Source organism: Phymastichus coffea, unplaced genomic scaffold (genome assembly GCF_024137745.1).
Source record: "Phymastichus coffea isolate CEN01 unplaced genomic scaffold, Cenicafe_Pcof_1.1 PCOF00046, whole genome shotgun sequence".
Taxonomy (NCBI): domain Eukaryota; kingdom Metazoa; phylum Arthropoda; class Insecta; order Hymenoptera; family Eulophidae; genus Phymastichus; species Phymastichus coffea.
Window position 1 is genome coordinate 520,951 of NW_026706857.1, and position 20,978 is coordinate 541,928.

The 20,978-nt window shown below is 31.8% G+C and overlaps 2 protein-coding genes across 12 annotated transcripts; both read left to right on the plus strand.

Moving 5' to 3' along the window:
* The first annotated feature begins 941 nt into the window (after positions 1 to 941).
* Positions 942 to 18,549, plus strand: LOC131664918 (multidrug resistance-associated protein 1). Of its 10 annotated transcripts, none has more exons than XM_058936386.1 (22): positions 942 to 1,370; positions 2,494 to 2,796; positions 3,022 to 3,159; positions 3,238 to 3,351; positions 3,430 to 3,629; positions 3,830 to 3,846; positions 3,929 to 4,118; positions 4,194 to 4,830; positions 4,921 to 5,067; positions 5,255 to 5,339; positions 5,421 to 5,620; positions 5,694 to 6,195; positions 6,690 to 6,867; positions 6,925 to 7,054; positions 7,137 to 7,356; positions 10,345 to 10,565; positions 12,810 to 12,995; positions 14,719 to 15,008; positions 15,211 to 15,337; positions 15,413 to 15,935; positions 16,015 to 16,261; positions 16,349 to 18,549. In XM_058936386.1, exons 1-22 carry the CDS (start codon positions 1,317 to 1,319, stop codon positions 16,464 to 16,466), a joined length of 4,827 nt encoding a protein of 1,608 aa, XP_058792369.1. In that variant the 5' UTR covers positions 942 to 1,316; the 3' UTR covers positions 16,467 to 18,549. The 10 variants fall into 10 exon arrangements, with proteins under 10 accessions (XP_058792369.1, XP_058792376.1, XP_058792374.1 ...); XM_058936393.1 differs by having other exon boundaries at positions 2,494 to 2,651; XM_058936391.1 differs by lacking the exons at positions 10,345 to 10,565; positions 12,810 to 12,995 and adding an exon at positions 8,407 to 8,627.
* Positions 18,550 to 19,009: 460 nt separating this feature from the next.
* On the plus strand, positions 19,010 to 20,974 carry LOC131664846 (uncharacterized). 2 transcript variants are annotated; one of them, XM_058936265.1, is made up of 5 exons: positions 19,010 to 19,354; positions 19,662 to 19,918; positions 20,086 to 20,200; positions 20,287 to 20,391; positions 20,474 to 20,974. In XM_058936265.1, the coding sequence occupies exons 1-5, from the start codon at positions 19,291 to 19,293 to the stop codon at positions 20,572 to 20,574; spliced, it is 642 nt and encodes a 213-aa protein (XP_058792248.1). In that variant the 5' UTR covers positions 19,010 to 19,290; the 3' UTR covers positions 20,575 to 20,974. The 2 variants fall into 2 exon arrangements, with proteins under 2 accessions (XP_058792248.1, XP_058792247.1); XM_058936264.1 differs by having other exon boundaries at positions 19,012 to 19,354; positions 19,990 to 20,200.
* Positions 20,975 to 20,978: the final 4 nt, after the last annotated feature.

Genomic DNA, 20,978 nt, shown 5'->3' on the forward strand with positions numbered 1-20,978 from the left:
TTTTTAGAGTGATACCCGTTAATACATCTCGATTTTATTGATAACGCTTATCGTCATAGATTAAGCTGGGAAAAGAGATTGTTCTCATATAATATCTCTTTTGGTTTGAATCAATAACTTTCAAAATGTCCTCAATTAATACATATTTTAATACAAAAAAATATCCATACATGTTTGAATTTAGAGCCATTTCAAGTGATAGTTATTTAAGATTACAGCTACAGTTATTAATTCTTTACCGGTCGGCAAAAAAATGGAAGAGAAGAAAGGCAGTTCTTTAAGAACATTGCTAATTCATTACAATAAATATAACTTCAAACAAGCTAATATTTTAAAAGCAAGTATAGAAGCAGCAGCAAAGTGCAAGAATAAAAACAACAGTTATCGTTTTTGGAAAAAGTTACGCAATGTGACTGCAAATTTTCAAGCCAGTTAAAAAGCTACAAATCTTTTTATAGTTTATCAGGCGCGCGAATGACTCGTCATGACCAAACACATACGCACACAACACACATTAACAATCACTTTAAAATTGTCGTCAGTATATGTTTGCCACACATACACACACAGGCGCACGCGCCCACACACACACACACACACACACATATATACTGAGTGTCCTTACCATATACACGTAAAAGAGTGTCTATAAGTGCACGCGCTTAGCCTTCAGTGGGGAAGAACAACTTGACTCATAGCTTTTCAAAGTCATCGATTGTTGTTTCTCTTTCGTCTCTGTATGAAAATTTTGCAACTTTACGCAATACAAAATTTTTAAATAAAAACAGAAAAGACCAACGGTGGGCTAGACCGTGTAGTAGTGTATCTGAATCAAAAATTGCGCGGCATCTATGGCCGAGCGAACATCATTACGTTCCATGTTATCTCTATCCCCACCTTTTCTAAAAAATTCTTGGCAACGGAAGCAGCACAGCAGCAGCCCGCTCCCTCTTTCATTCTTTCTCTCTCTCTCTTTTCCCTCTCCTACTTGCGTATACATACGGCTTTCGCGTACGCTACATAGCCTCTACCGTTCGTGAGGTTCACTGCGCGTGTCAACGGATTCCGCAGAGCAGCAGCAGCGTCAGGCGAGCAGTGCTATATTGGCAGTGCGCGCGCGTGCAAGTGAATAGAAAAGCGAGAAAGAGAGAGAAAGAGGGCGAAATATAGAAAGAAAAGCGCCGCCGCCGCCGCAGTGTAAAAAATAAAACGCGTGAGTGTCGATTTTCATCTGCACACGCGCATGTCCTTTAATTCTCTTGAATAGCTGTATTCAAACGGGGGTTGATGCGCACAGTGATAAATGTGCAGGCAAGATGGAGAATCAAACCACCACGGGAATGGACCAATTTTGCGGAACTAAGTTTTGGGTAAGTGTCGGTCCGGATTCAAGCACCAATGCGCACACACGACCGTTAGTTTGTCGGTCTTTTTCCGTTTCCTTTTATTTTTCTTACAATTCCGTGACATCGCAGATCAGGCCGTGTTGCGTAAATCCAGAGGTTTACTAAGAATCATTTGAGAGCTAAAAAAAATATTTATAACTTATTAAAAGTTTGAAAAAAGTTGCCAATGAGGTCGATGAATTGATGTAACATTGAATGTAATCGATGGTGTTTTTTTACATGGGAAACTCTTATTTTTTATACGCCACACCGAGCAATTGATCGGCTTGCATTATTCATTGTAACTACTTCCAATGTCTTATTCAATGATAGTTGGGTTTATGTAGATTGAGTTTTCCCGTGGATATTCATTTAGCTATATATTTATCACTTATCTATGTTATGAATCTATGGTTGTGACAGTGTTTAAATTTATTAATATTAAAGCTCTCAAAGATGCATTTAATTTTGAAACTCGCGTTTGCACAAAAATAAATTATGTATTATACTTATTCATAATATTTTTATAGCAGTATTACTTGATAAAAACTATAATTAGAAAATTTGATTATCATGCTGTTGTTTGATAAAGTATACACTTCTATGTAATGCTACCTTGATTACTAAAAATATTACTCTATGTATGTATGTATATGCAATTAAGATTACAGGCTTATAATTTATATATATATACATACAGATACATACAAATTTTATTGCAATTCATTGGGAATTATTATAAATTTACTCAAAACATATTTTATACTAATTTTATTATCTTATCTACATTTTATAATACTTATTTTCTCTGTGATCAGGGGACAGCGCAAAAATTTTACTGTAGTGTTGTGAGAATTTAATCTTTGTGGGATGTTCAATCATTGTTGTGCAAGCAAATAGTGTGTGTTTATGATTGAACATAATTAACCTAAATTGATTGCTATGTATGTGTGTGTTGATCTGGAAGTTTTTCTGAGTTTATTTCCTTTCTAGTAGATTAAAATTTTTTTTTTTCAGTCTTGATTGTACTGATTAAGTTGAAAGTGTTATTATTCATAACTAAGATATTATAATAATTTATTAATTCTAAATTAATGTGAATTTTCAGGACACAAATCTCACATGGTACACAGATGACCCAGATTTAACAGAATGTTTTCAGAAAACAAGTCTCATATGGGTACCATGTATTTTTCTATGGTTGTGTACATCATTCGAGGTGTACTACTTACTCACCAGCAAAAGAAGAAATGTTCCTGTCTCATGGTTATACATCTCCAAATTTATATTGACATTAGCACTTATAGTACTTGCAATTATGGATTTAGGCAAATCAATAAGAGATAGTATATTGGAGTTACCAGTTTACAGTGTTGACTATGTTACACCTTGTATAAAAATCCTTACCTTTGTGAGTAGCTGATTATTTTCTTCTTTGAGTCAATAATTTCAAAATATGACTGTTTTAATAATCTTTACCTTATCTTGTTCCTATATTTAAGAAAAAATGTGAGTGTCAACATGATATAACTGTAGGACTCATATCTGATTGATTTAATATTTATGTGATTGGCAACTGTTTGATAAGCAATAATTAAAACTATCTAATATGAAATTATTTTATGTTTGTTTGCAGACCTTAGCACTTGCGCTATTATTTTATAATAAGAAATATGGCATGAGAACTTCAGGATTACTGTGGATGTTTTGGTTATTTCTTAGTTTGTGTGGTATAGTTCAATATAGAAGATTATTAAGAAAAAGTGATAGTGAGGTAAACATCAAATCTTAACTTATTCCTTTAATCTGTATAATTAAACTACAATAAATAATTCATAAATGTGTTTTGCAGCTTAGATTGTATTACGAATATGTATCGTATATGATATACTTTCCAATAGTGGTGCTATTGTTCCTACTTAATTTCCTAATAGATGCAGAACCAAAAGTCTCTGAATACCAACCAGTAAGTTAGCATATCGGCTTGTTTATTATTTATCATTGTGCTAAAATGACATGACATGTATGGTTTATTAATTTATAGGTAGATAAACCATGTCCAGAACAGAGTGCCTCATTTCCATCTCGTCTTATCTTTGGGTGGTTTGATTCATTAGCATGGACAGGTTTCAAACGTCCACTGGAAATTACAGACTTATGGTCAATGAATCCAGTAGATATGGCAAAAGAAATAGTACCTAAATTCGATAAATATTGGAACAAAAGTCTTAAAAAAGTTGACAAGTAAGTATTCTTATTTGTTATTACTTGAATATAGTATCAACTTGATTTGTTAGATTGAAAAACTCATAGAAAAAAAATTCTCAATCTATACATTTAAAAATCTTGTTGACTCTGATATTATATTTAAAAAGAACAAATTGTAGTTTTTTAATTAAATTAAGCAATATAATACATTGGTAATGTATTTGTTTGCTATCAAGACAATTTTGGAACAGCTGTGAGTAAATTTAAAAGTTTTGTAAAGAAGTAGATATTAGATTTAGTAAAGAATTTGTCAATATTATATTTTAAATTTAAAGATACCTTTTCTAGTGCCAAAGCCACGTTCAGAAAGTCTTCTGGGCAAATTGATATTAGCAGTAACAAAAAGAAGAAAATGGCTTCAGTATTACTACCGTTATGCAAAGCTTTTGGACCAATATTTCTCTTTGGAGTTATGTTGAAATTTGTTCAAGATATCATGGTATTTATTAGTCCACAAATTCTAAAGTGAGTATTAAATTATTTTTAATAAATAACTTTGTAAAAATTACTTTAATTAAATTTGCTAACTTTTCTTGTCAGGTTGCTCATTCAATTTGTGAAAAACGACGAACCCATTTGGAAAGGCTTTTTTTATGCTGTACTACTTTTCCTTACAGCCGTTATTCAAACATTGGTGTTATCACAATATTTTCATCGTATGTTTTTAGTCGGTCTCCGCATGCGAACTGCCCTCATAGCAGCAATTTACAGAAAGGCTTTACGTATGTCAAATTCAGCGAGAAAAGAATCCACTGTTGGAGAGATCGTTAATTTAATGTCTGTAGATGCTCAAAGATTTATGGACGTAACGGCGTACATCAATATGATTTGGTCAGCACCATTGCAGATTCTTTTGGCTTTATATTTCTTGTGGAGAATCTTGGAAGGTCCAGCGGTACTTGCCGGTTTAGCAGTGATGATTATTCTAATACCTGTGAACGCATTACTTGCTGGAAAAGTAAGAAATTTACAAATCAAACAAATGAAAAATAAAGACGAAAGAGTGAAATTGATGAATGAGGTATTGAGTGGAATCAAAGTTTTAAAGCTGTATGCTTGGGAACCGTCATTTGAAGAGCAAATTTTGAATATTAGAAACAAAGAAATCAAAGTACTTAAAGAAGCAGCCTATCTTAATGCGGGTACCAGTTTTATCTGGTCTTGTGCACCATTTCTGGTATGTCCTAATATATGTAGAATCCCACTAATTAATAAGTAATAAACATAATTGGTGTTAATAACTAAATTTTATGATTTCATTCAACAGGTGTCTTTAGTTTCATTCGCCACGTTCATTCTGATAGATGATACTCATATACTAGACAGTGAAACGGCATTCGTGTCTTTAAGTTTGTTCAACATTTTAAGATTTCCACTATCCATGTTGCCCATGATGATAAGCAATGTGGTTCAAGTAAGTCTTCCATAATTAAACTTTTTTCTTTGATTTTGTAATATTGACCTAAATGGATCTCTCTCTCTCTCTCTCTCTCTCTCTCTCTCTCTCTCTCTCTCTCTCTCTCTCTCTCTCTCTCTCTCTCTCTCTCTCTCTCTCTCTCTCTCTCTCTCTCGCCCCCCTCTATTTTTTTTGTTTTTGAAAGGCATCAGTTTCCGTGAAACGTATAAATCAATTCATGAATTCGGAAGAATTGGATCCGGACAATGTGCAGCATGATCAATCAGAAGGTAGGGTAATTGCTTTTCATTTTGTAGTAATCAACAAGATTATATAAAGTACTTACAATACTGAATACGGTTACGTTCCAGTGAATCCACTAATCATCGAAAACGGTAACTTCGCATGGGATTCGGAGAACATTGAAAAGCCCGTGTTACGAAACATCAATCTACAAATCAAGCCAGGACAATTAGTTGCTGTTGTAGGCACTGTTGGTTCTGGAAAAAGCTCTTTGATTTCAGCCATGCTCGGAGAAATGGAAAAATTGAGTGGCAGAGTTAATACAAAGGTAACGAATTGAAATTACTTTTTCATACTTATTTTTGTGACAACAAAATTTATTCTTATTTCGATAATTTCAGGGTTCCATTGCTTACGTTTCCCAACAAGCTTGGATACAAAACGCTACGCTCCAAAACAATATTCTCTTTGGCAAACCTCTTGAAAAGGCATTGTATCATCGCGTCGTCGAAGCGTGTGCTCTAACTCCAGATTTAAAAGTATTACCGGCCGGTGATCAAACTGAAATCGGTGAAAAGGGCATCAATTTGTCAGGTGGACAAAAGCAAAGAGTCTCGCTGGCGAGAGCTGTGTACAATAATTCTGATATCTATTTTCTGGATGATCCTCTCAGCGCTGTAGATTCACATGTAGGCAAACATATTTTTGAAAATCTCATAGGACCAAAAGGTCTGATGAGAAAGAAGACTAGAGTTCTTGTTACTCACGGTATCACATACTTACCTGAGGTGGACAATATCATAGTGCTAAAAGATGGACAAATTAGTGAAAGTGGCACTTATAAAGAGCTGCTTGAGAAACGTGGTGCTTTCGCAGATTTCTTGGTGCAACATTTACAAGAAGGTACGTGTTTTCTTATAAATTTTTAGTCATCTTTTCAATTTCAATTTAAATCTACTATAATCAATTTTAATAATCTAACTTAATGTATTTTTCATGGGACTAAGTTGGAAATCGTAAGTTGTTATGTAATTTTAGAATTGTCCCTTTGCGATATCATGTAACAATATTGTAAATGTTTAATTTTCCTCTTTATTCTACAGTTTAGTCGAGTTTTATTTTTCTCCTTGGACGTTGTAACTACATTAACGAATGCTATGTTTCCCTTTTTGTATTATGCTTCCGTTGTTCATAGCTACCTGTATAGATTACCCGTATAGATTGTTGTATTCCATAGTAATTTCTTAGTTTCTCAATAATTCAACGACAATTTAATTAGTTGAACTTTAGGTTTTTAAATTGTTTAATCATATAACTTTTGACCTTCGATTTTATCTAAATCGATTAGTGTATGTTATTATTCATTGGATATTTTTTTAATTTAAAAATTATTACAGTGAAATCTGAAGAAGAAGAAACTGAAGACTTGGCCGAAATTAAACAAAGACTTGAGAGTACAATTGGTAGTGAAGAATTGCAGCAGAGGATAAGTCAGGCAAGAACTAAACTTTCCGGTAGTATCAGTGAATCTGGTTCGATCGGCGACCGAAAGTCTCTCAATGGTTCACTACATAGGTAATTTATTGATTCACTTTAATTCAACAGCAAATTTATATAAATATGCGATTGCAGGCAACATTCTACCGATAGTCAACAATCGGGCAGTCCTTTGCGTAGTAATAGTACTGTGAAGGAGAAAGAACAAGCTCAGTACAAAACTGGAGAGAAACTTATTGAGACTGAAAAAGCTGAAACTGGTAGTGTAAGTATATTTTATTATTCTTTTAGTTTAATTATGCTAAGTACATTTAGAAATTTGAAGTCGATTTGAATTATGTGTACAGGTGAAATGGAAAGTCTATTCTCACTATTTGAAATCTATAGGATGGTTCTTGGCACTATCTACTATCATTATGAATGCGGTATTTCAATCATTTAGTATCGGTTCAAATATGTGGTTGAGTGAATGGTCCGACGACAAATCATTACATAATAAGTCCACTTACGATCCTTCCAAGCAAAAAATATATCTTGGTATTTATGGTGCACTTGGTTTGGGACAAGGTATGTATCCAGCTATTTTATTTTTTATTAAATCTTCGGAAAATTATTTATCAAATATATTTAAAACTATTTTCAATTAACTTCAAACAGAACTTTTTACTATCACCAGTACGACATGAAGTAGAAATTATTCAAAATTTACAAACATTTTTTTTTTAATTTTATTTATTTGTTAGCTTCTCATTATGTCAAATACTATTTTACTTTTCTAATGTTATTAAATAACTCGTGAGAACAATAAAAAATATTCGCGTATTTGTTTTTACAAAATAAACTATTAAGATATCAAATAAACCGAATAACATAATTTAAATAACATTTTTCTAACTTATAAAATCGAGTTAAAATAGTATATTATATAGATTTTATAGTATTTTCTTCTGAAATCTAAGAAGTAGAAGTTAATTGTTCACAAAATAAAATGACTAAATACTGTGTATTTGTCAATAACACTTTTATACATAAGGCTAGGGAAAGTGTGGTTTGCTGTGTCTAAAAGAATTTTAGTTATATTTGATTCTGCTTTTATTTTTACGGCATCGATATTTTGATAATGTTAAAATTATCAGTAGAAACATTAAAAATAAATTTTTTTAAGCTTAATTAATTTTTTTCATAGTTCTCATACGTTACTTTTTATTAAACATATGTTTTGATTCGTGCATGATATACCCTATTATCAGTTATGCATATGTCTGTTTTCATACCATATATAGAACACGAAGTTAGTGTACTTATCAACCCCATATTTATTCGAAATTCAATGTAATAAATCAACGCATTGACAATAATCAAATTTTCCATGTAAAAAGTTCGATTAAAAATACACTATAGAATTGTGTTATCTATACTAATCTAAAAAAATTTTAAAAGAAAAATAAATGTTGAAAAAATTAACAAAATGTCATGTAATCAATGCTTGCTTATTTAATAAATATGGTTTGTACATAAATGAACAGGCGTCGTAGAAGTATAAATTTGTTTACAATGTCGGAGCAAAAATGAAAAATTGAAAGATAATACTTTGTACAAGTTGAAAATAAATTTCAGCAACATTTGTGCTTCTTGCGCAATTGACGATGGCTATTGGCTGTCTCCGTAGCAGTAATCTACTGCATTACATGTTATTGTTTGGCATACTACGCTCTCCGATTGGATTCTTTGATACTACTCCATCAGGAAGATTATTAAATCGTTTTGGAAAAGATGTTGATGTTATTGACAACGTGTTGCCACACAACATTAAAACTTGGTTGTTTTGTCTAGTCTCGGTACGTGGGACTTTCACAGATCTCACACAAACAAATAATAAGCACTAGTTTAGTTTTCTTTACGTTTCAATATCTTACGCCAATAATAATAATAGCGACTTGACGAATTGTAAATTTCTTTTTGAGGAATTTTGATATATTTTAACGTAACCCAATTTTGCATCTTCAAAGCTACTTTCTAAAGTAATCACGATTTCAAAATTAAATAATGTAACTAAGAGCGTTTTCTTCTTAAATTAACAAAGTATCACGTTATATATATGTGGGCTGTGGTACCTATTAATAATTCCATAATCATACAATGAAATGTTGAATAAGTGGTCCACCAATAAGTACAAATAAAATATAACGAACTTCTTTAAATTTGACAAGCTATACGTTAGATTAGATTAGTGAGTTGACCATGCACATTATTATTTGTATAACGAATTACAACGGCAAATTTGTAGCTGTTTACAAAACAGCAATTAACGTTTATGTACATACATTCTTAACACTTGTTCGTTACTAACCGAATCATTCACGCCAATAAATTGCACTCAGTAGTGTAGAATTAATATGGCCAGTGCACAGCGCAATATTCGCGAAAGTGAAATTTATTAAAATTCCCCTAGATCTTATTTTTTTAAATGTCACAATTTTTTTAAATATATTTCATAGCTTTAATAGCAATCATTATGCGCTATTTCATCATTCAATTCATTAGAATTGAAGTTGGCCTCATAACTTTAGTTGACTGTGTATGATTTCTAGGCTTGGCCAACCTTCTAACATCATTAGCCCTGGCAATTGGATCGGTAATTGCTTCCAAAGTAATTTTTGAAAATGTCATAAGAAACATTCTTCGCAATCCGATGTCATTTTTTGACACCACTCCTAATGGTCGTATACTCAATCGACTCGGTAAAGACGTTGATACTGTTGATAATATATTACCTGCTATTCTGAGGATGTGGATGACTTGTTGTTTCTCGGTAATTAATTGTTTTCAAATAAATCTAATGTTTTTGTTACAAAACAAAGATGCACAACAAATGTTTTTTTACAAATTCATTTGTCCGACACATATGCTATCATAAATTTGTTATTGCATCCGGAAAACATTTACTAACCAAATCAAGTGAAATCATTCCATGATTTAAGATACTCATACGTATTATTTGACAACTAGAGAGTAAAGGAAAAAAATTGAATTCATTTTTCAAATGCTATATCTGTCAATTTTAAGCTGTGTAGAACCAAAAATCTGCAGTATAGATAATCCTAATTATTTCCGTATTTTACATAAACGATTGACGCAGAACCATCCATACGTAGACATTATGTTACGTTATGAAAAGCAACGTATGAAAATAAGTGCCTGGTAGAAATAGTGAGTTGTAAAACGTCCAAGGTGGAAGTGTAACTTTTTGTGTATGTGATGTATAGTCTTTGTTTAATCCTGTCTGTTCATTTATGATGAAAATGAAAAAGTAAAAATACATCGAATCTGAAAACAGTAACATATGGTACGATAGAGTTTGTCCGAGTACACGAAAAATCATAACATTTTAGCCCGAAGTTTCTTGAGTTCAGTTGTTTAGCTTCTTAAATAAATCTGAGAATGACGATGCGCTCATGAAAATGAACAAGTGTCATTGTGAAAATGAAAAGCTGTGTACGCGTGCGAAGGAGAGGTGATGAGTGAATAGTGAGAAAAGTAAGTGTTGTGTTGCAGTATTGAGCGTAATATGCACGTCGTTGAGCGTACAGCTCGGCACACTACGCTCGTCCAGCGTCATGTTTCGTGAGACATTACACAACACATTGCGCGGCCCCATGTCCCTGTTCGACACGGTGCCGATCGGCCGTATTCTCAGTCGCTTCGGCGCCGATATTGATACCATGGATAACAAGCTTCCGATGTCGCTTATGCAGTGCCTATCGTGTTTGTTTAGGGTAAGCAGTATAAGCTTCCTCTTCGCGATTCTCTTTCTCTCGCTCTCATTCTCAACACCTGTTTTACAATTTAAGCTTCTAGTTATTACAATTAAGTTATATTAATAAGCTTATGTGTCAATAACTTGTAAAGATGCATCCATGTCTTGTGCTTTTAAATTTGCTCCCATTTTACTTCTATTGGGCATTGAAAAGTGGAATCGATTCGAGCTTCCGGATACCTGGACTGTTATATACATATCAACGGCATAAAGCAATTATACTTAGATTTCATTATCTGATATTCTGCCGATCTTCTTTATTGTAATGACTATTTGGATCCCATCTATCAACTGTTTAGCTTTCTAATAATTAACACGGTTTTTTAAATCTGTACTTCAGTGCTTGTTAAGATTATTAAATAAGTGAGCAAATTGAACAATAGCTCGATGACATCTTGGGTCGTATAAAGTAACTTTTTTTAAGTTGACGTCAATAACTAACTAGCATTCTTTGGGATTTTTTGATCAATCATTACAGAAAAATAGCGAAAAAATCGTTATTTTTGGTCAACGGGTACAATTTTAGGGTAAAATAATGGAAACAATCTTTTTTTTCATAAAATTTGTAAAGACTGAATGATGATGTTTGTTTTTTTCAGTAAAAAGGAATTATACTGAAATAATGCATGCAACAACTATTAAAATAAAATAAAATCCGTCCAAAAGACAATGTTCATTTTAACGAATAAAGTAGCCGATAACTTTAATAAGATAAAGAATTTTGTTTCCATTAATGACAAATGTCACCAATGCTTCACTATATTTTTAATTTTCTAAAAAATAAAGTTGATTTCTTTACTTTCACTTGAAATTCTAATTGTTGACAATAATATAACACCTTTTTTTGATATTTTCTGGTGATAAAGTGATTAAAAAAAACATATAATACTTTCATAATTTTTTTTTCAATGACTTATAATAAAATTACTTACAGTCCCTAGAAAAATTTTATATTCTATTTTAACTCAATAAAATCGAAAATTCTAAAGCAAAATAAAAAATGTGTAATTAGTGGAAATAAAACAAGAGAGAAAGCATTTTCGAACAAGAGGCATATTAAAATGTATATCTGATTGTGATAAATGAAAGAAAAAAATTCTTCGGAATCAATTAAGGACACAATTATACAACTAACTTTATAAGAATTCATAATTGAGTAGAAAATATGTGCTTGTGCTTAGAAATATATACCCCTTTATTAATACACTTTGCTTGCTGCCAATTATCATTCATTTTCATCTAATCATTTTGCCTTGCCACTATACTCATATGTTATACAAATACCGACAAAACATATCGTTCGCTATTTCAGTGTTTCACTTTGAATATCAGTGTATTAGCAATACTATTTTACTAGCAAATAATTTTAAGCATTCCAGCAAACGTGTTTTGGAACTCTAAAAGTTTAAAGTTCACAATCATGTTTTAAAAAATGATGTTTTTTTTTTTGGTTTTATTATTTTTGTTTTTATTTTTTTACTTTCATCTTTTTTTTCTACTTTTGAATAAATATCAAATACAAATGCTATACTACTTTCATTGTAAATGTCAACATTTCTGTTATCCAATGAACTCTATTATCTCTCACAACTTTTCTTTTACTGCTTTTCTTCTGTCACCAGTTTAAAAGTAGCATGCCACAGCAAACTTCACCCCCTTGCAGTACACAAACCAATGCGCGGAATTGATTATATTTACAAGCAAATAAACGGTTATGGGAAAAAATAGAAAATTAAATTATTAAGATAACGTGTTTAAGAATTGCATGCATTTATAAATAAGGACAGGCTCAATTTAGCTTTTTTATACATACATACATGCATACATATATACATGTGTGCGTGTGCGTATGTATGTGTGTGTGTGGCTCCGCTCACTTGTTCGCTTACTTGACTCCTACACTAAACGCAAATTGGGTATTTCACTCATGCAGCTTGATTACAATGAAAACAGGTGCACGATGTAAAATCGAAATGAATGGTGTAATGGTATTTAGATAGGCTCGCGAAAGGAAAGAGAAACGAAGTTAAAAAAATATGAAACAGTAGAGAAAAAGTAACAGGGACAATGGGCAAGAGAGGCGAAGAGCCGCGCGACACGCACGAACTGTGTGTGGTGTGTGTGTGTGTGCATTGAGATGTTGTAGCGATCTTTATATATTATATTAGGTTTGGCGAGCTTTTTCTGTGATTTGGCTCCGCAGCTGGGCTGTTGGCTGGCCGCACGTCAGATGCACATCATCATGCTGCGCGGAGTGCTGCGCGCTCCGCTCACCTTTTTTGACACGACACCCATCGGTCGTATTATCTCCAGGTTCGCTAAGGACGTCGATGTCCTGGACGTGTCGCTTCCCCAACAAATTTCCGATAGCATCTATTGTACGTTCGAGGTAATTCTCAACATCAATCATTCCAAGTCTTCATCGGCTTTTTTTCTTTCGTTCCAATCAAAGCGACGACCATGACTATATTACCGATAGATTCTCGAAATTTGAATGGTACTTTTCTTTCTTCCCCCCTTGTTTATTTGTTTTTCTGGCCAATTTTATGTTAATTTTTTTATTGTGATAGGATAAAGATGGTGTCATTAATTTTTCAAGTAAAATTTTTCATTATTTTTCCACACTAACTTGTTTCTATCACACATCATTGGTAAGTTAATTATCAAAGTCTAAACTGTTATACTTCATCGAAATTTTTATCGTTTATTTCGATTTTCATCAATAATTATGATTTGATCAACATCTGCGTCTTAGACATTTATTCAAATCAATAATCACACATACATAATCCTAATCAAACGTACAAGTAAAAACGCTAATTTTGTTAATCGCGTGTAAGACTGCAACTATATTTTAACTTGTGATTATACTTTAAATGTTTTATCAACAGTTCTTTGGCACTTTATGTAAATTTTATCTGCACGTTTACATAAATATTTTGATCAAACAAATAGTCAATGATTCTGTGTTACATAATTATTTTTGTGTCGTACAGCGTTATAGAAAACAAAGACAAATTAGAAATTGTATAATTGTGTCCACCATATTGGTTTTCTTTGTGTGTATTTATATATCAAGCAGTATTTTTATAAAGCTTTTGAAGGTGTGTGTGTATATGTATATATATATTACAATACCAAAAAAAATTTATTCCTTACGACAAGCACTGACTGTAAAAAAACGTACATGTTGGTGGGCCGGAAAAATACATATCTTTGGTAAATTTATGTTGTATACTTTTTTGGATCATTTATCATTATATCATCCATGTATATTTTCACATACATATAATTATAAATCACAAGCATGGTGTTTACTTTCAAGTTGCTTTGAGGCTTATTTCAGTCGGTCTATTTAAGGAAATATTAATTGCGAGGAAGTATTCTTAGACGAAAAAAAACTTTGAGAGCGTTGTCTTTTCGAGCTGTGTGTAAAATGACACGCTTTACTTGACGTATCAGTCAAGAATCCGCATTTTTTTCCATTTGATAATGAATGCTCAGCTCAGCACGAAAAGCAAACACTCTCGTTGTTATCACTGCATTACATATATCACATAAATCACAATTTGTAATTCTCTCTGAGTTAATTCAATATCGTAAAAATCATGCGTCTTTAAGCTGATGTATTTATGGTATGATGATTTTTACGACATTGCAACTCGATTACTCATTTTTCCTTCGTGTTATTCATATTAAGGGTACGAATGTCAATTTCATATACTTTTAGAGTGGTATCAAATCTTTGATTTATATATTACCTATGCATGCGAGACTTAAAAGATTCGTTCATTTAGTTGGCATTCGAATCCTTTTAAAACGAGACTTCGCTTCTAATATATTAGTTTCTACACCTCTACAAACACATTTTGATTTATACGCTTTCAAAAATTTTCAAAGCTTGAAAAGCAAAAAAATGGTTGGGAGAACAAAATAATTTTTTTATTTATGTTCTTAAGTTTTCCTTTACTTTTTGGTTGTAAAGCACGTTGAGTGATTTGACAGAGCACTTGTTTCGCGCCGAACGATTGACATAAATTTGTTGTCACCATTTCTTCCGTAATTGTGGAAGATGATTGGAGAGCAGTGTTGAAGCAAACTTTGTGTTACAGGTGATCGCTACCCTCTTCGTCATCAGTTACAGTACACCGATTTTCATAGCCGTAATTGTACCGATTGGCGTGATTTATTACTTTATCCAGCGATTCTATGTCGCTACCTCACGGCAGCTCAAGCGATTGGAGTCGGTGTCTAGGTCGCCGATTTATTCGCATTTCGGCGAATCGGTCACCGGTGCTCAAACCATTCGGGCTTATGGCGTCGAAGACAGGTTTATCAAGGAATCTGAGAACAGAGTTGACTTCAATCAAGTTTGCTACTATCCTAGTATCATTTCTAACAGGTATACTAAACAATTTTTTGCTATTGAATGGCATATTGATATACGTAAATCTTTTCAAACATTTTTCAACTATAAATTAAGATAGATTTGAACTCAATTCCAAGACTTGAATTCGAATTTGATTCGAAGTTCGAAGCTCAGTTGTTCGTTCAATAAAAATCATAAATAATACATAATTTTTTTACTATATTGTCAACAACAGGTGGCTCGCAGTGCGTTTGGAAATGGTAGGAAATTTAATCATTTTATTTGCTGCACTGTTCGCCGTTCTTGGTAAGGAAACAATGAACGCTGGCCTTGTTGGCTTGTCCATTAGTTACGCGTTACAGGTGAGAAATCAGCTTGTCTCTAGAGTTAGCCGAAAAACATTTTAAACATCTATTCGTCGTTAAAATTAATTGCAGATCACGCAAACGTTGAATTGGCTTGTGCGGATGACATCGGATGTAGAAACGAATATCGTAGCAGTCGAAAGAATAAAAGAGTACGGTGAAACTCCTCAAGAAGCATCATGGGATATACCGGAAACGGATCCATCAAAGGAATGGCCATCGCGCGGTAGCGTTGAGTTCCGCGATTACAAAGTTCGCTACAGAGAAGGTTTGGATCTCGTGCTAAACGGTCTCAGTTTCAATGTCACTGGGGGCGAGAAAATCGGTATCGTCGGTCGAACTGGCGCCGGCAAATCTTCACTTACTCTTGCTCTATTCCGAATTATCGAGGCTGCCGCCGGCAAGATTCTCATTGACAATGTCGAAATCTCCAAGCTAGGATTGCACACACTTAGATCAAGATTGACCATCATACCCCAAGACCCAGTGTTGTTCTCTGGCACTCTGAGAATAAATTTGGATCCGTTCAAGAACAGCTCTGATGACGATCTTTGGAGGGCACTTGCTCATGCTCATCTGAAAGACTTTGTTAAATGTCAGATTCTTCTTTTTCAATATGCAAATCTTAAATACTAAGTATAGGAATTTCAATTGGAAATTTGTTATTTTTACAGCTTTGCCAAACGGTTTGGAACACGAGGTGACCGAGGGAGGAGACAACTTGAGCGTTGGGCAAAGGCAGCTAATATGTTTAGCAAGAGCTCTTTTAAGGAAAACTAAAGTTCTGATTTTGGATGAGGCGACAGCTGCTGTTGATCTTGAAACTGATGACCTCATTCAAAGAACAATCCGAGAAGAATTTAAAGAGTGTACAGTGCTTACTATAGCCCACAGACTTAATACCATCCTTGATTCAGACAGGTAAATTTTTATTTTTTCTATTAAATTTTATTAGACCTCATTTTTAGTAAAGTTTAAAACAAACCATGCAAATGTTTTTATTTTCAGGGTCATTGTCCTAGATAAAGGTTCAATCGTTGAATTCGATGCACCAAATATCCTTCTTCAGAAACCTGAAAGCTTTTTCTACAGTATGGCCAAAGACGCTGGGTTAACATTATCGTGAGGTGCACTAGTAGATTTTGTCAATTAACGAATTTACAATCTTGCCTATGAGCTTTGGTCGTAACAATGATCTATCTTATAATAACCGTAGTTTAGAACCATATAATTTTCAGAAACAAAAACAATCGAATTATTATAATAGGTATTTGCAAAAAATTTGCAATCAACGAACCTTGTGCTTGCGTATATGTGTTGGTTATAAACAAGTTTTAGGAAATATTTTTTGCATCTCATTTAAACGGTGTTTCCAACAAAAATTACTTATAATCTATATACCTATGTAAATTAAGTCATTTTTACTACTGCCAATTTTATCAAGTTGTCGTATTATTGTTATCAATTTAATTCGGTACATTGGATATTTTTGAGTATCCATCAGAACTATTATCACAATTTATGGTACTAAGAACAAAACTGCATTACGTTTTCCTCGTGTTTTTATTATTCAATTCTACCAATGCAATGTTAAGATTATATTATTTCTTAATTACACGTTAAGAAGACAGTTTTTAATTTGATATAATTACGTAAGACGTGTTCATTTTTGAGTTATATAATACTTTTCTTGATTGCTGGAACATAAAATCTATAATACAAATTTACAGTAATAGTATTATATTTTTGCACTAATCTCTTAAATACTAATAGTTCGTAAAATTTACTACACAATACTAATTAAGATTTATTGTAGTTAATTAGTTACTTGTATTTTATACTCAAATTGCTAAGCGAAAAAAAACAGATATTTTTCATACTACTAATATTGGGCCTAAAACTAAGTACTTAAGTTATTATACTTGATTTTTCTACAAAAACTTACATGAAATTGTAAAAAAATATGCTATCTTAGGTTTAGTTAATCATAAACAAATAACTAAGAAATTATTTGTCATGTCACACAAGTGACCGTTTTTTTCACTTATTACTTGTTCACTTTTTGTCTCAATTAACGCAGAAGTTTACTTATACATTGAAAAAAGTTCGCCAGTTTACTTACTTTCGACCAACAATTACTTAATATTAATGATACGTTTTTTTAAAACAATACCGATAATTTATCATAGATGAAATGGTTATTTTTGCGTTATACATCTATTTAATAACAACAGAAATCGAAAAACTTTGTAAACTTCAGATTACAAAAAATAGCATTTCAAAAAAAGGATCTTTTAATGCGTGCCTATATTGGCTTGGTATTGACATTTATCCAGGGTTTTATCGATGGTTCAACAAACCTTGTATAGTTTAACAAAATAATAAGAAATTGTTATGAAAAAATGTGTTAACTTTGTCCGCAGTTATTGAATAGCACGTTTAGTACCGACTGTAAAATCCTGTGTTGTACATATCTCTGTTCGTTAATTAATAAAGAAAGTTTAAACTCTGAAAGTTCATAAAGATAAATAGAACAATAAAATTTTCAGCTAGAGTGAGATCAAATCAAAGCAATCTTAATAAAAGCTGCTATAAAACTTAGAGAGAAAGTTGTTAAAATATCAAATCAATTAACAATTAATATAAAAAATGAATTTTTGTAAATAAATGCTTCCAAGTTTGAACTTTAGTTTAGCAAGTCAGTTAGTTCTCTAATATTTTACTACGTACTGTAAAATAGTTAATATCTTATTTTCTTCAGTAATAAAAAAGCAACGTAAGCGAGCGTATTGACCATCGTAATACCGAAAATGAACATACAAAGAGATTTATAAAATCAGGTGCATAAAAAAATTGCAGCATGATGCGTATGTATGGGATAAGTGCCTTTTTGTAAGAATGATATACGAGTGCTAAATGTTTCTGGTATCTTTTAGGTGCTGTGCATGTGTACATTAAAACAAAAATAAAGAATTATAAGAAAGCTTCAACAGTAGTAACAATATTAAGAAATAACTAGGAAACCCTTGTCATTTTTATTTCATAATACTCGAATTTTTAACTTGAACCAACATTCCTTAATATGTAATCATTTAATATCATTTTCCACAGCTTTATACTAAACAGAAAAAATGTTCTAATGCTTGACAAATCTGTATAGTTTTATTTTGAACAAAAGCTTTTAACGATAAATGTAAAAAATCTTCTAAAATGACTAAGATTTAATAAATTAACTTTTTTTTTAGAATATTCTGTTTTGCATTAAATTCATTAAATATAATTCATGTAAAATAAATACATATATTTATTACTTTTAAAACAATGCAAATAAACTAAAATTTTTAAATTAACTTTTTTGAATTATTAGAACAGACCTTATTCCTATAATTTTACGCTGTCATTGGTCCAGACATTGATTCGCGATTCGTCAAGTTCCAAGTCCAAATTATTTTCGATAATTGAGCTTTGATAACATCAAATGCAATTTTTCTAGTAAGATGCAGGTTGCAAAGGCACAATTTGCCAAAATGAGCCCTTTGTGACCTCACTTCGTTTGGTGTCATCGATGCTTAGTTATCGAAATTAACTCGGATTTTGAGCTTCGCGCATCGCGAAGTAATAGGTCACGTGAGCACACGAGAACCAATAAGAGCAAAGCTTCATCCCGCCCAATCACTTTCAATTGTTATGGCTTTGAGTGTCGGTTATTCCTCGATCGTGACGAATAGGTTTTTTAGTCTTTCGATCGAAATTAAAAAATCCCGTTTAATTTTAGCATATTTCTACAAATTAATGTCATTTCAAGCATCTAAATGTTTTCGTTGAAGTTTTTCTGTTCTGATTCATTGATTTAGTTAATTTTAATTATTAGTTATTTTACTTAGTGCCAGATCTTTGACGTGTCTGTCAAGAAGAAATTTTTCATTTCCGATTTATTTAGACTATTGAAAATGTCAGGAATATTCAACATATTCAGTGAGTCAGAAAATAGATCATCGGTGTCCATTCATAAAGGTAAACAGGAGTATAACAACAATCTACAAAAAAAAATAAGAGTTCTATTGAATACCAAAATGTTGTTTACGTTTGATTTTGCGTTCAAAAAATCCGTTACGATTACATCATTTTTAAAAGCTTCCTACTGTAGATGAGGAATTAAATATTTATTACATTATAATATATAAAAAATATTTACACTATAACATCGTGTTTCACCATGCAAGTCATATTCATTGTTTTAGTTGTATTTTTAATTCATAAAATTATGTAATATGAAGTGACATTGTAATAGCATTATAAATTCAGTTTTTCTTATATATAGGAAAAGAAACATCACTTCCGCTTGGTTCATTAAAATTAAAGACAAACGAAAACACAGGCCTTTTGCCAACTAAAAATGCTTTGTACATTCAGTTGAAACCGAAAGGATTGTCGGTACGCTCCAAATCAGATCTAAATGTTGCTGCTGTTTCAAATAACTCTAACAGCAAAAAATTGCATCCTAAAGATTGTATAGCCTTCAAATCATGTATTCCTGAAAAAAAAACTATTTCACCCTTGAAGGTGAAAACTCCAAAGGTATGATTATTATAAAAAGAATGTTAACTTTTTAATTAGAAGAATAAAAATGTCTATTTTCATTCATTTAGAGTAAATCACTTACAAATATTACTCCAAAAAAATTATCACCAAAAATGTTCACTTCAAAAATACTATCACCAAAAATATCGTCTTCAATTCAACAGACTGTTGTAGGTGAGTTAACTGTTTTCAAGAAACCAGCAACACCAAAGCAAAACTTAAGTAAATATCCTGAACCTGAATATTTGGCTTGTCACATTGATGAATATCAATTCATGAGTAAGTTTATGTTTTTCATAGCTCTTCTGACTTAAAATTATTGAATTGTTGAACATTTCTAATTACATCTGATTATGATTGTTTAGATGAAGAAGTAGAGCAAATTTTCAATGATGATCGCAAATTTCTCAAGTCTGTATTGAAGCACAATAATACAACAGTGTCTCTGGAAGATGAAGGATTTATCTCAGGTAACAATCAAATTATTTTGTACAAGGCTATTGTAACTTGAATATTTACAATAATAATAATAATAATTTTTTCTTTAACCAGATTCTTCTCATGACTCATTTGATGTTTCAATTGGCTTATCTTCTCCAGAGATATCTTGTAATAATGTTGAACTTCCAGAGATTTCAGATTGTGAAGATTAAATTTAAAAATTTAACTTTATTGTTAATATTTTGAAATAAGCAAGTGATTGTAAATTACTCTTTAGACCATCTGTTAATTTAAATAGATACTGTTTAATTTAAAGGTGATTGGTATTGGTTTTGGATTCACCATCACGTACATGACATGTTTGTAATAATTTTATTTAATAATTGAATTTGGATCGAAAATAATTTAACATTATATATGAATCTTTCATAATTATATCTTTATCATCATGCAGTTTTATGTCAAAAATTGTAAATTATTTAATGAATATAACTCAACAGAAAATATGTATTTTTAGTGCTTAAATCTGTACGTAAGTAAATATCACTGTGATCTATAGTTATATATAAAAATAAAATGTGTAATAACTTTGTAAACAAAGCTGAAAAATAAATGA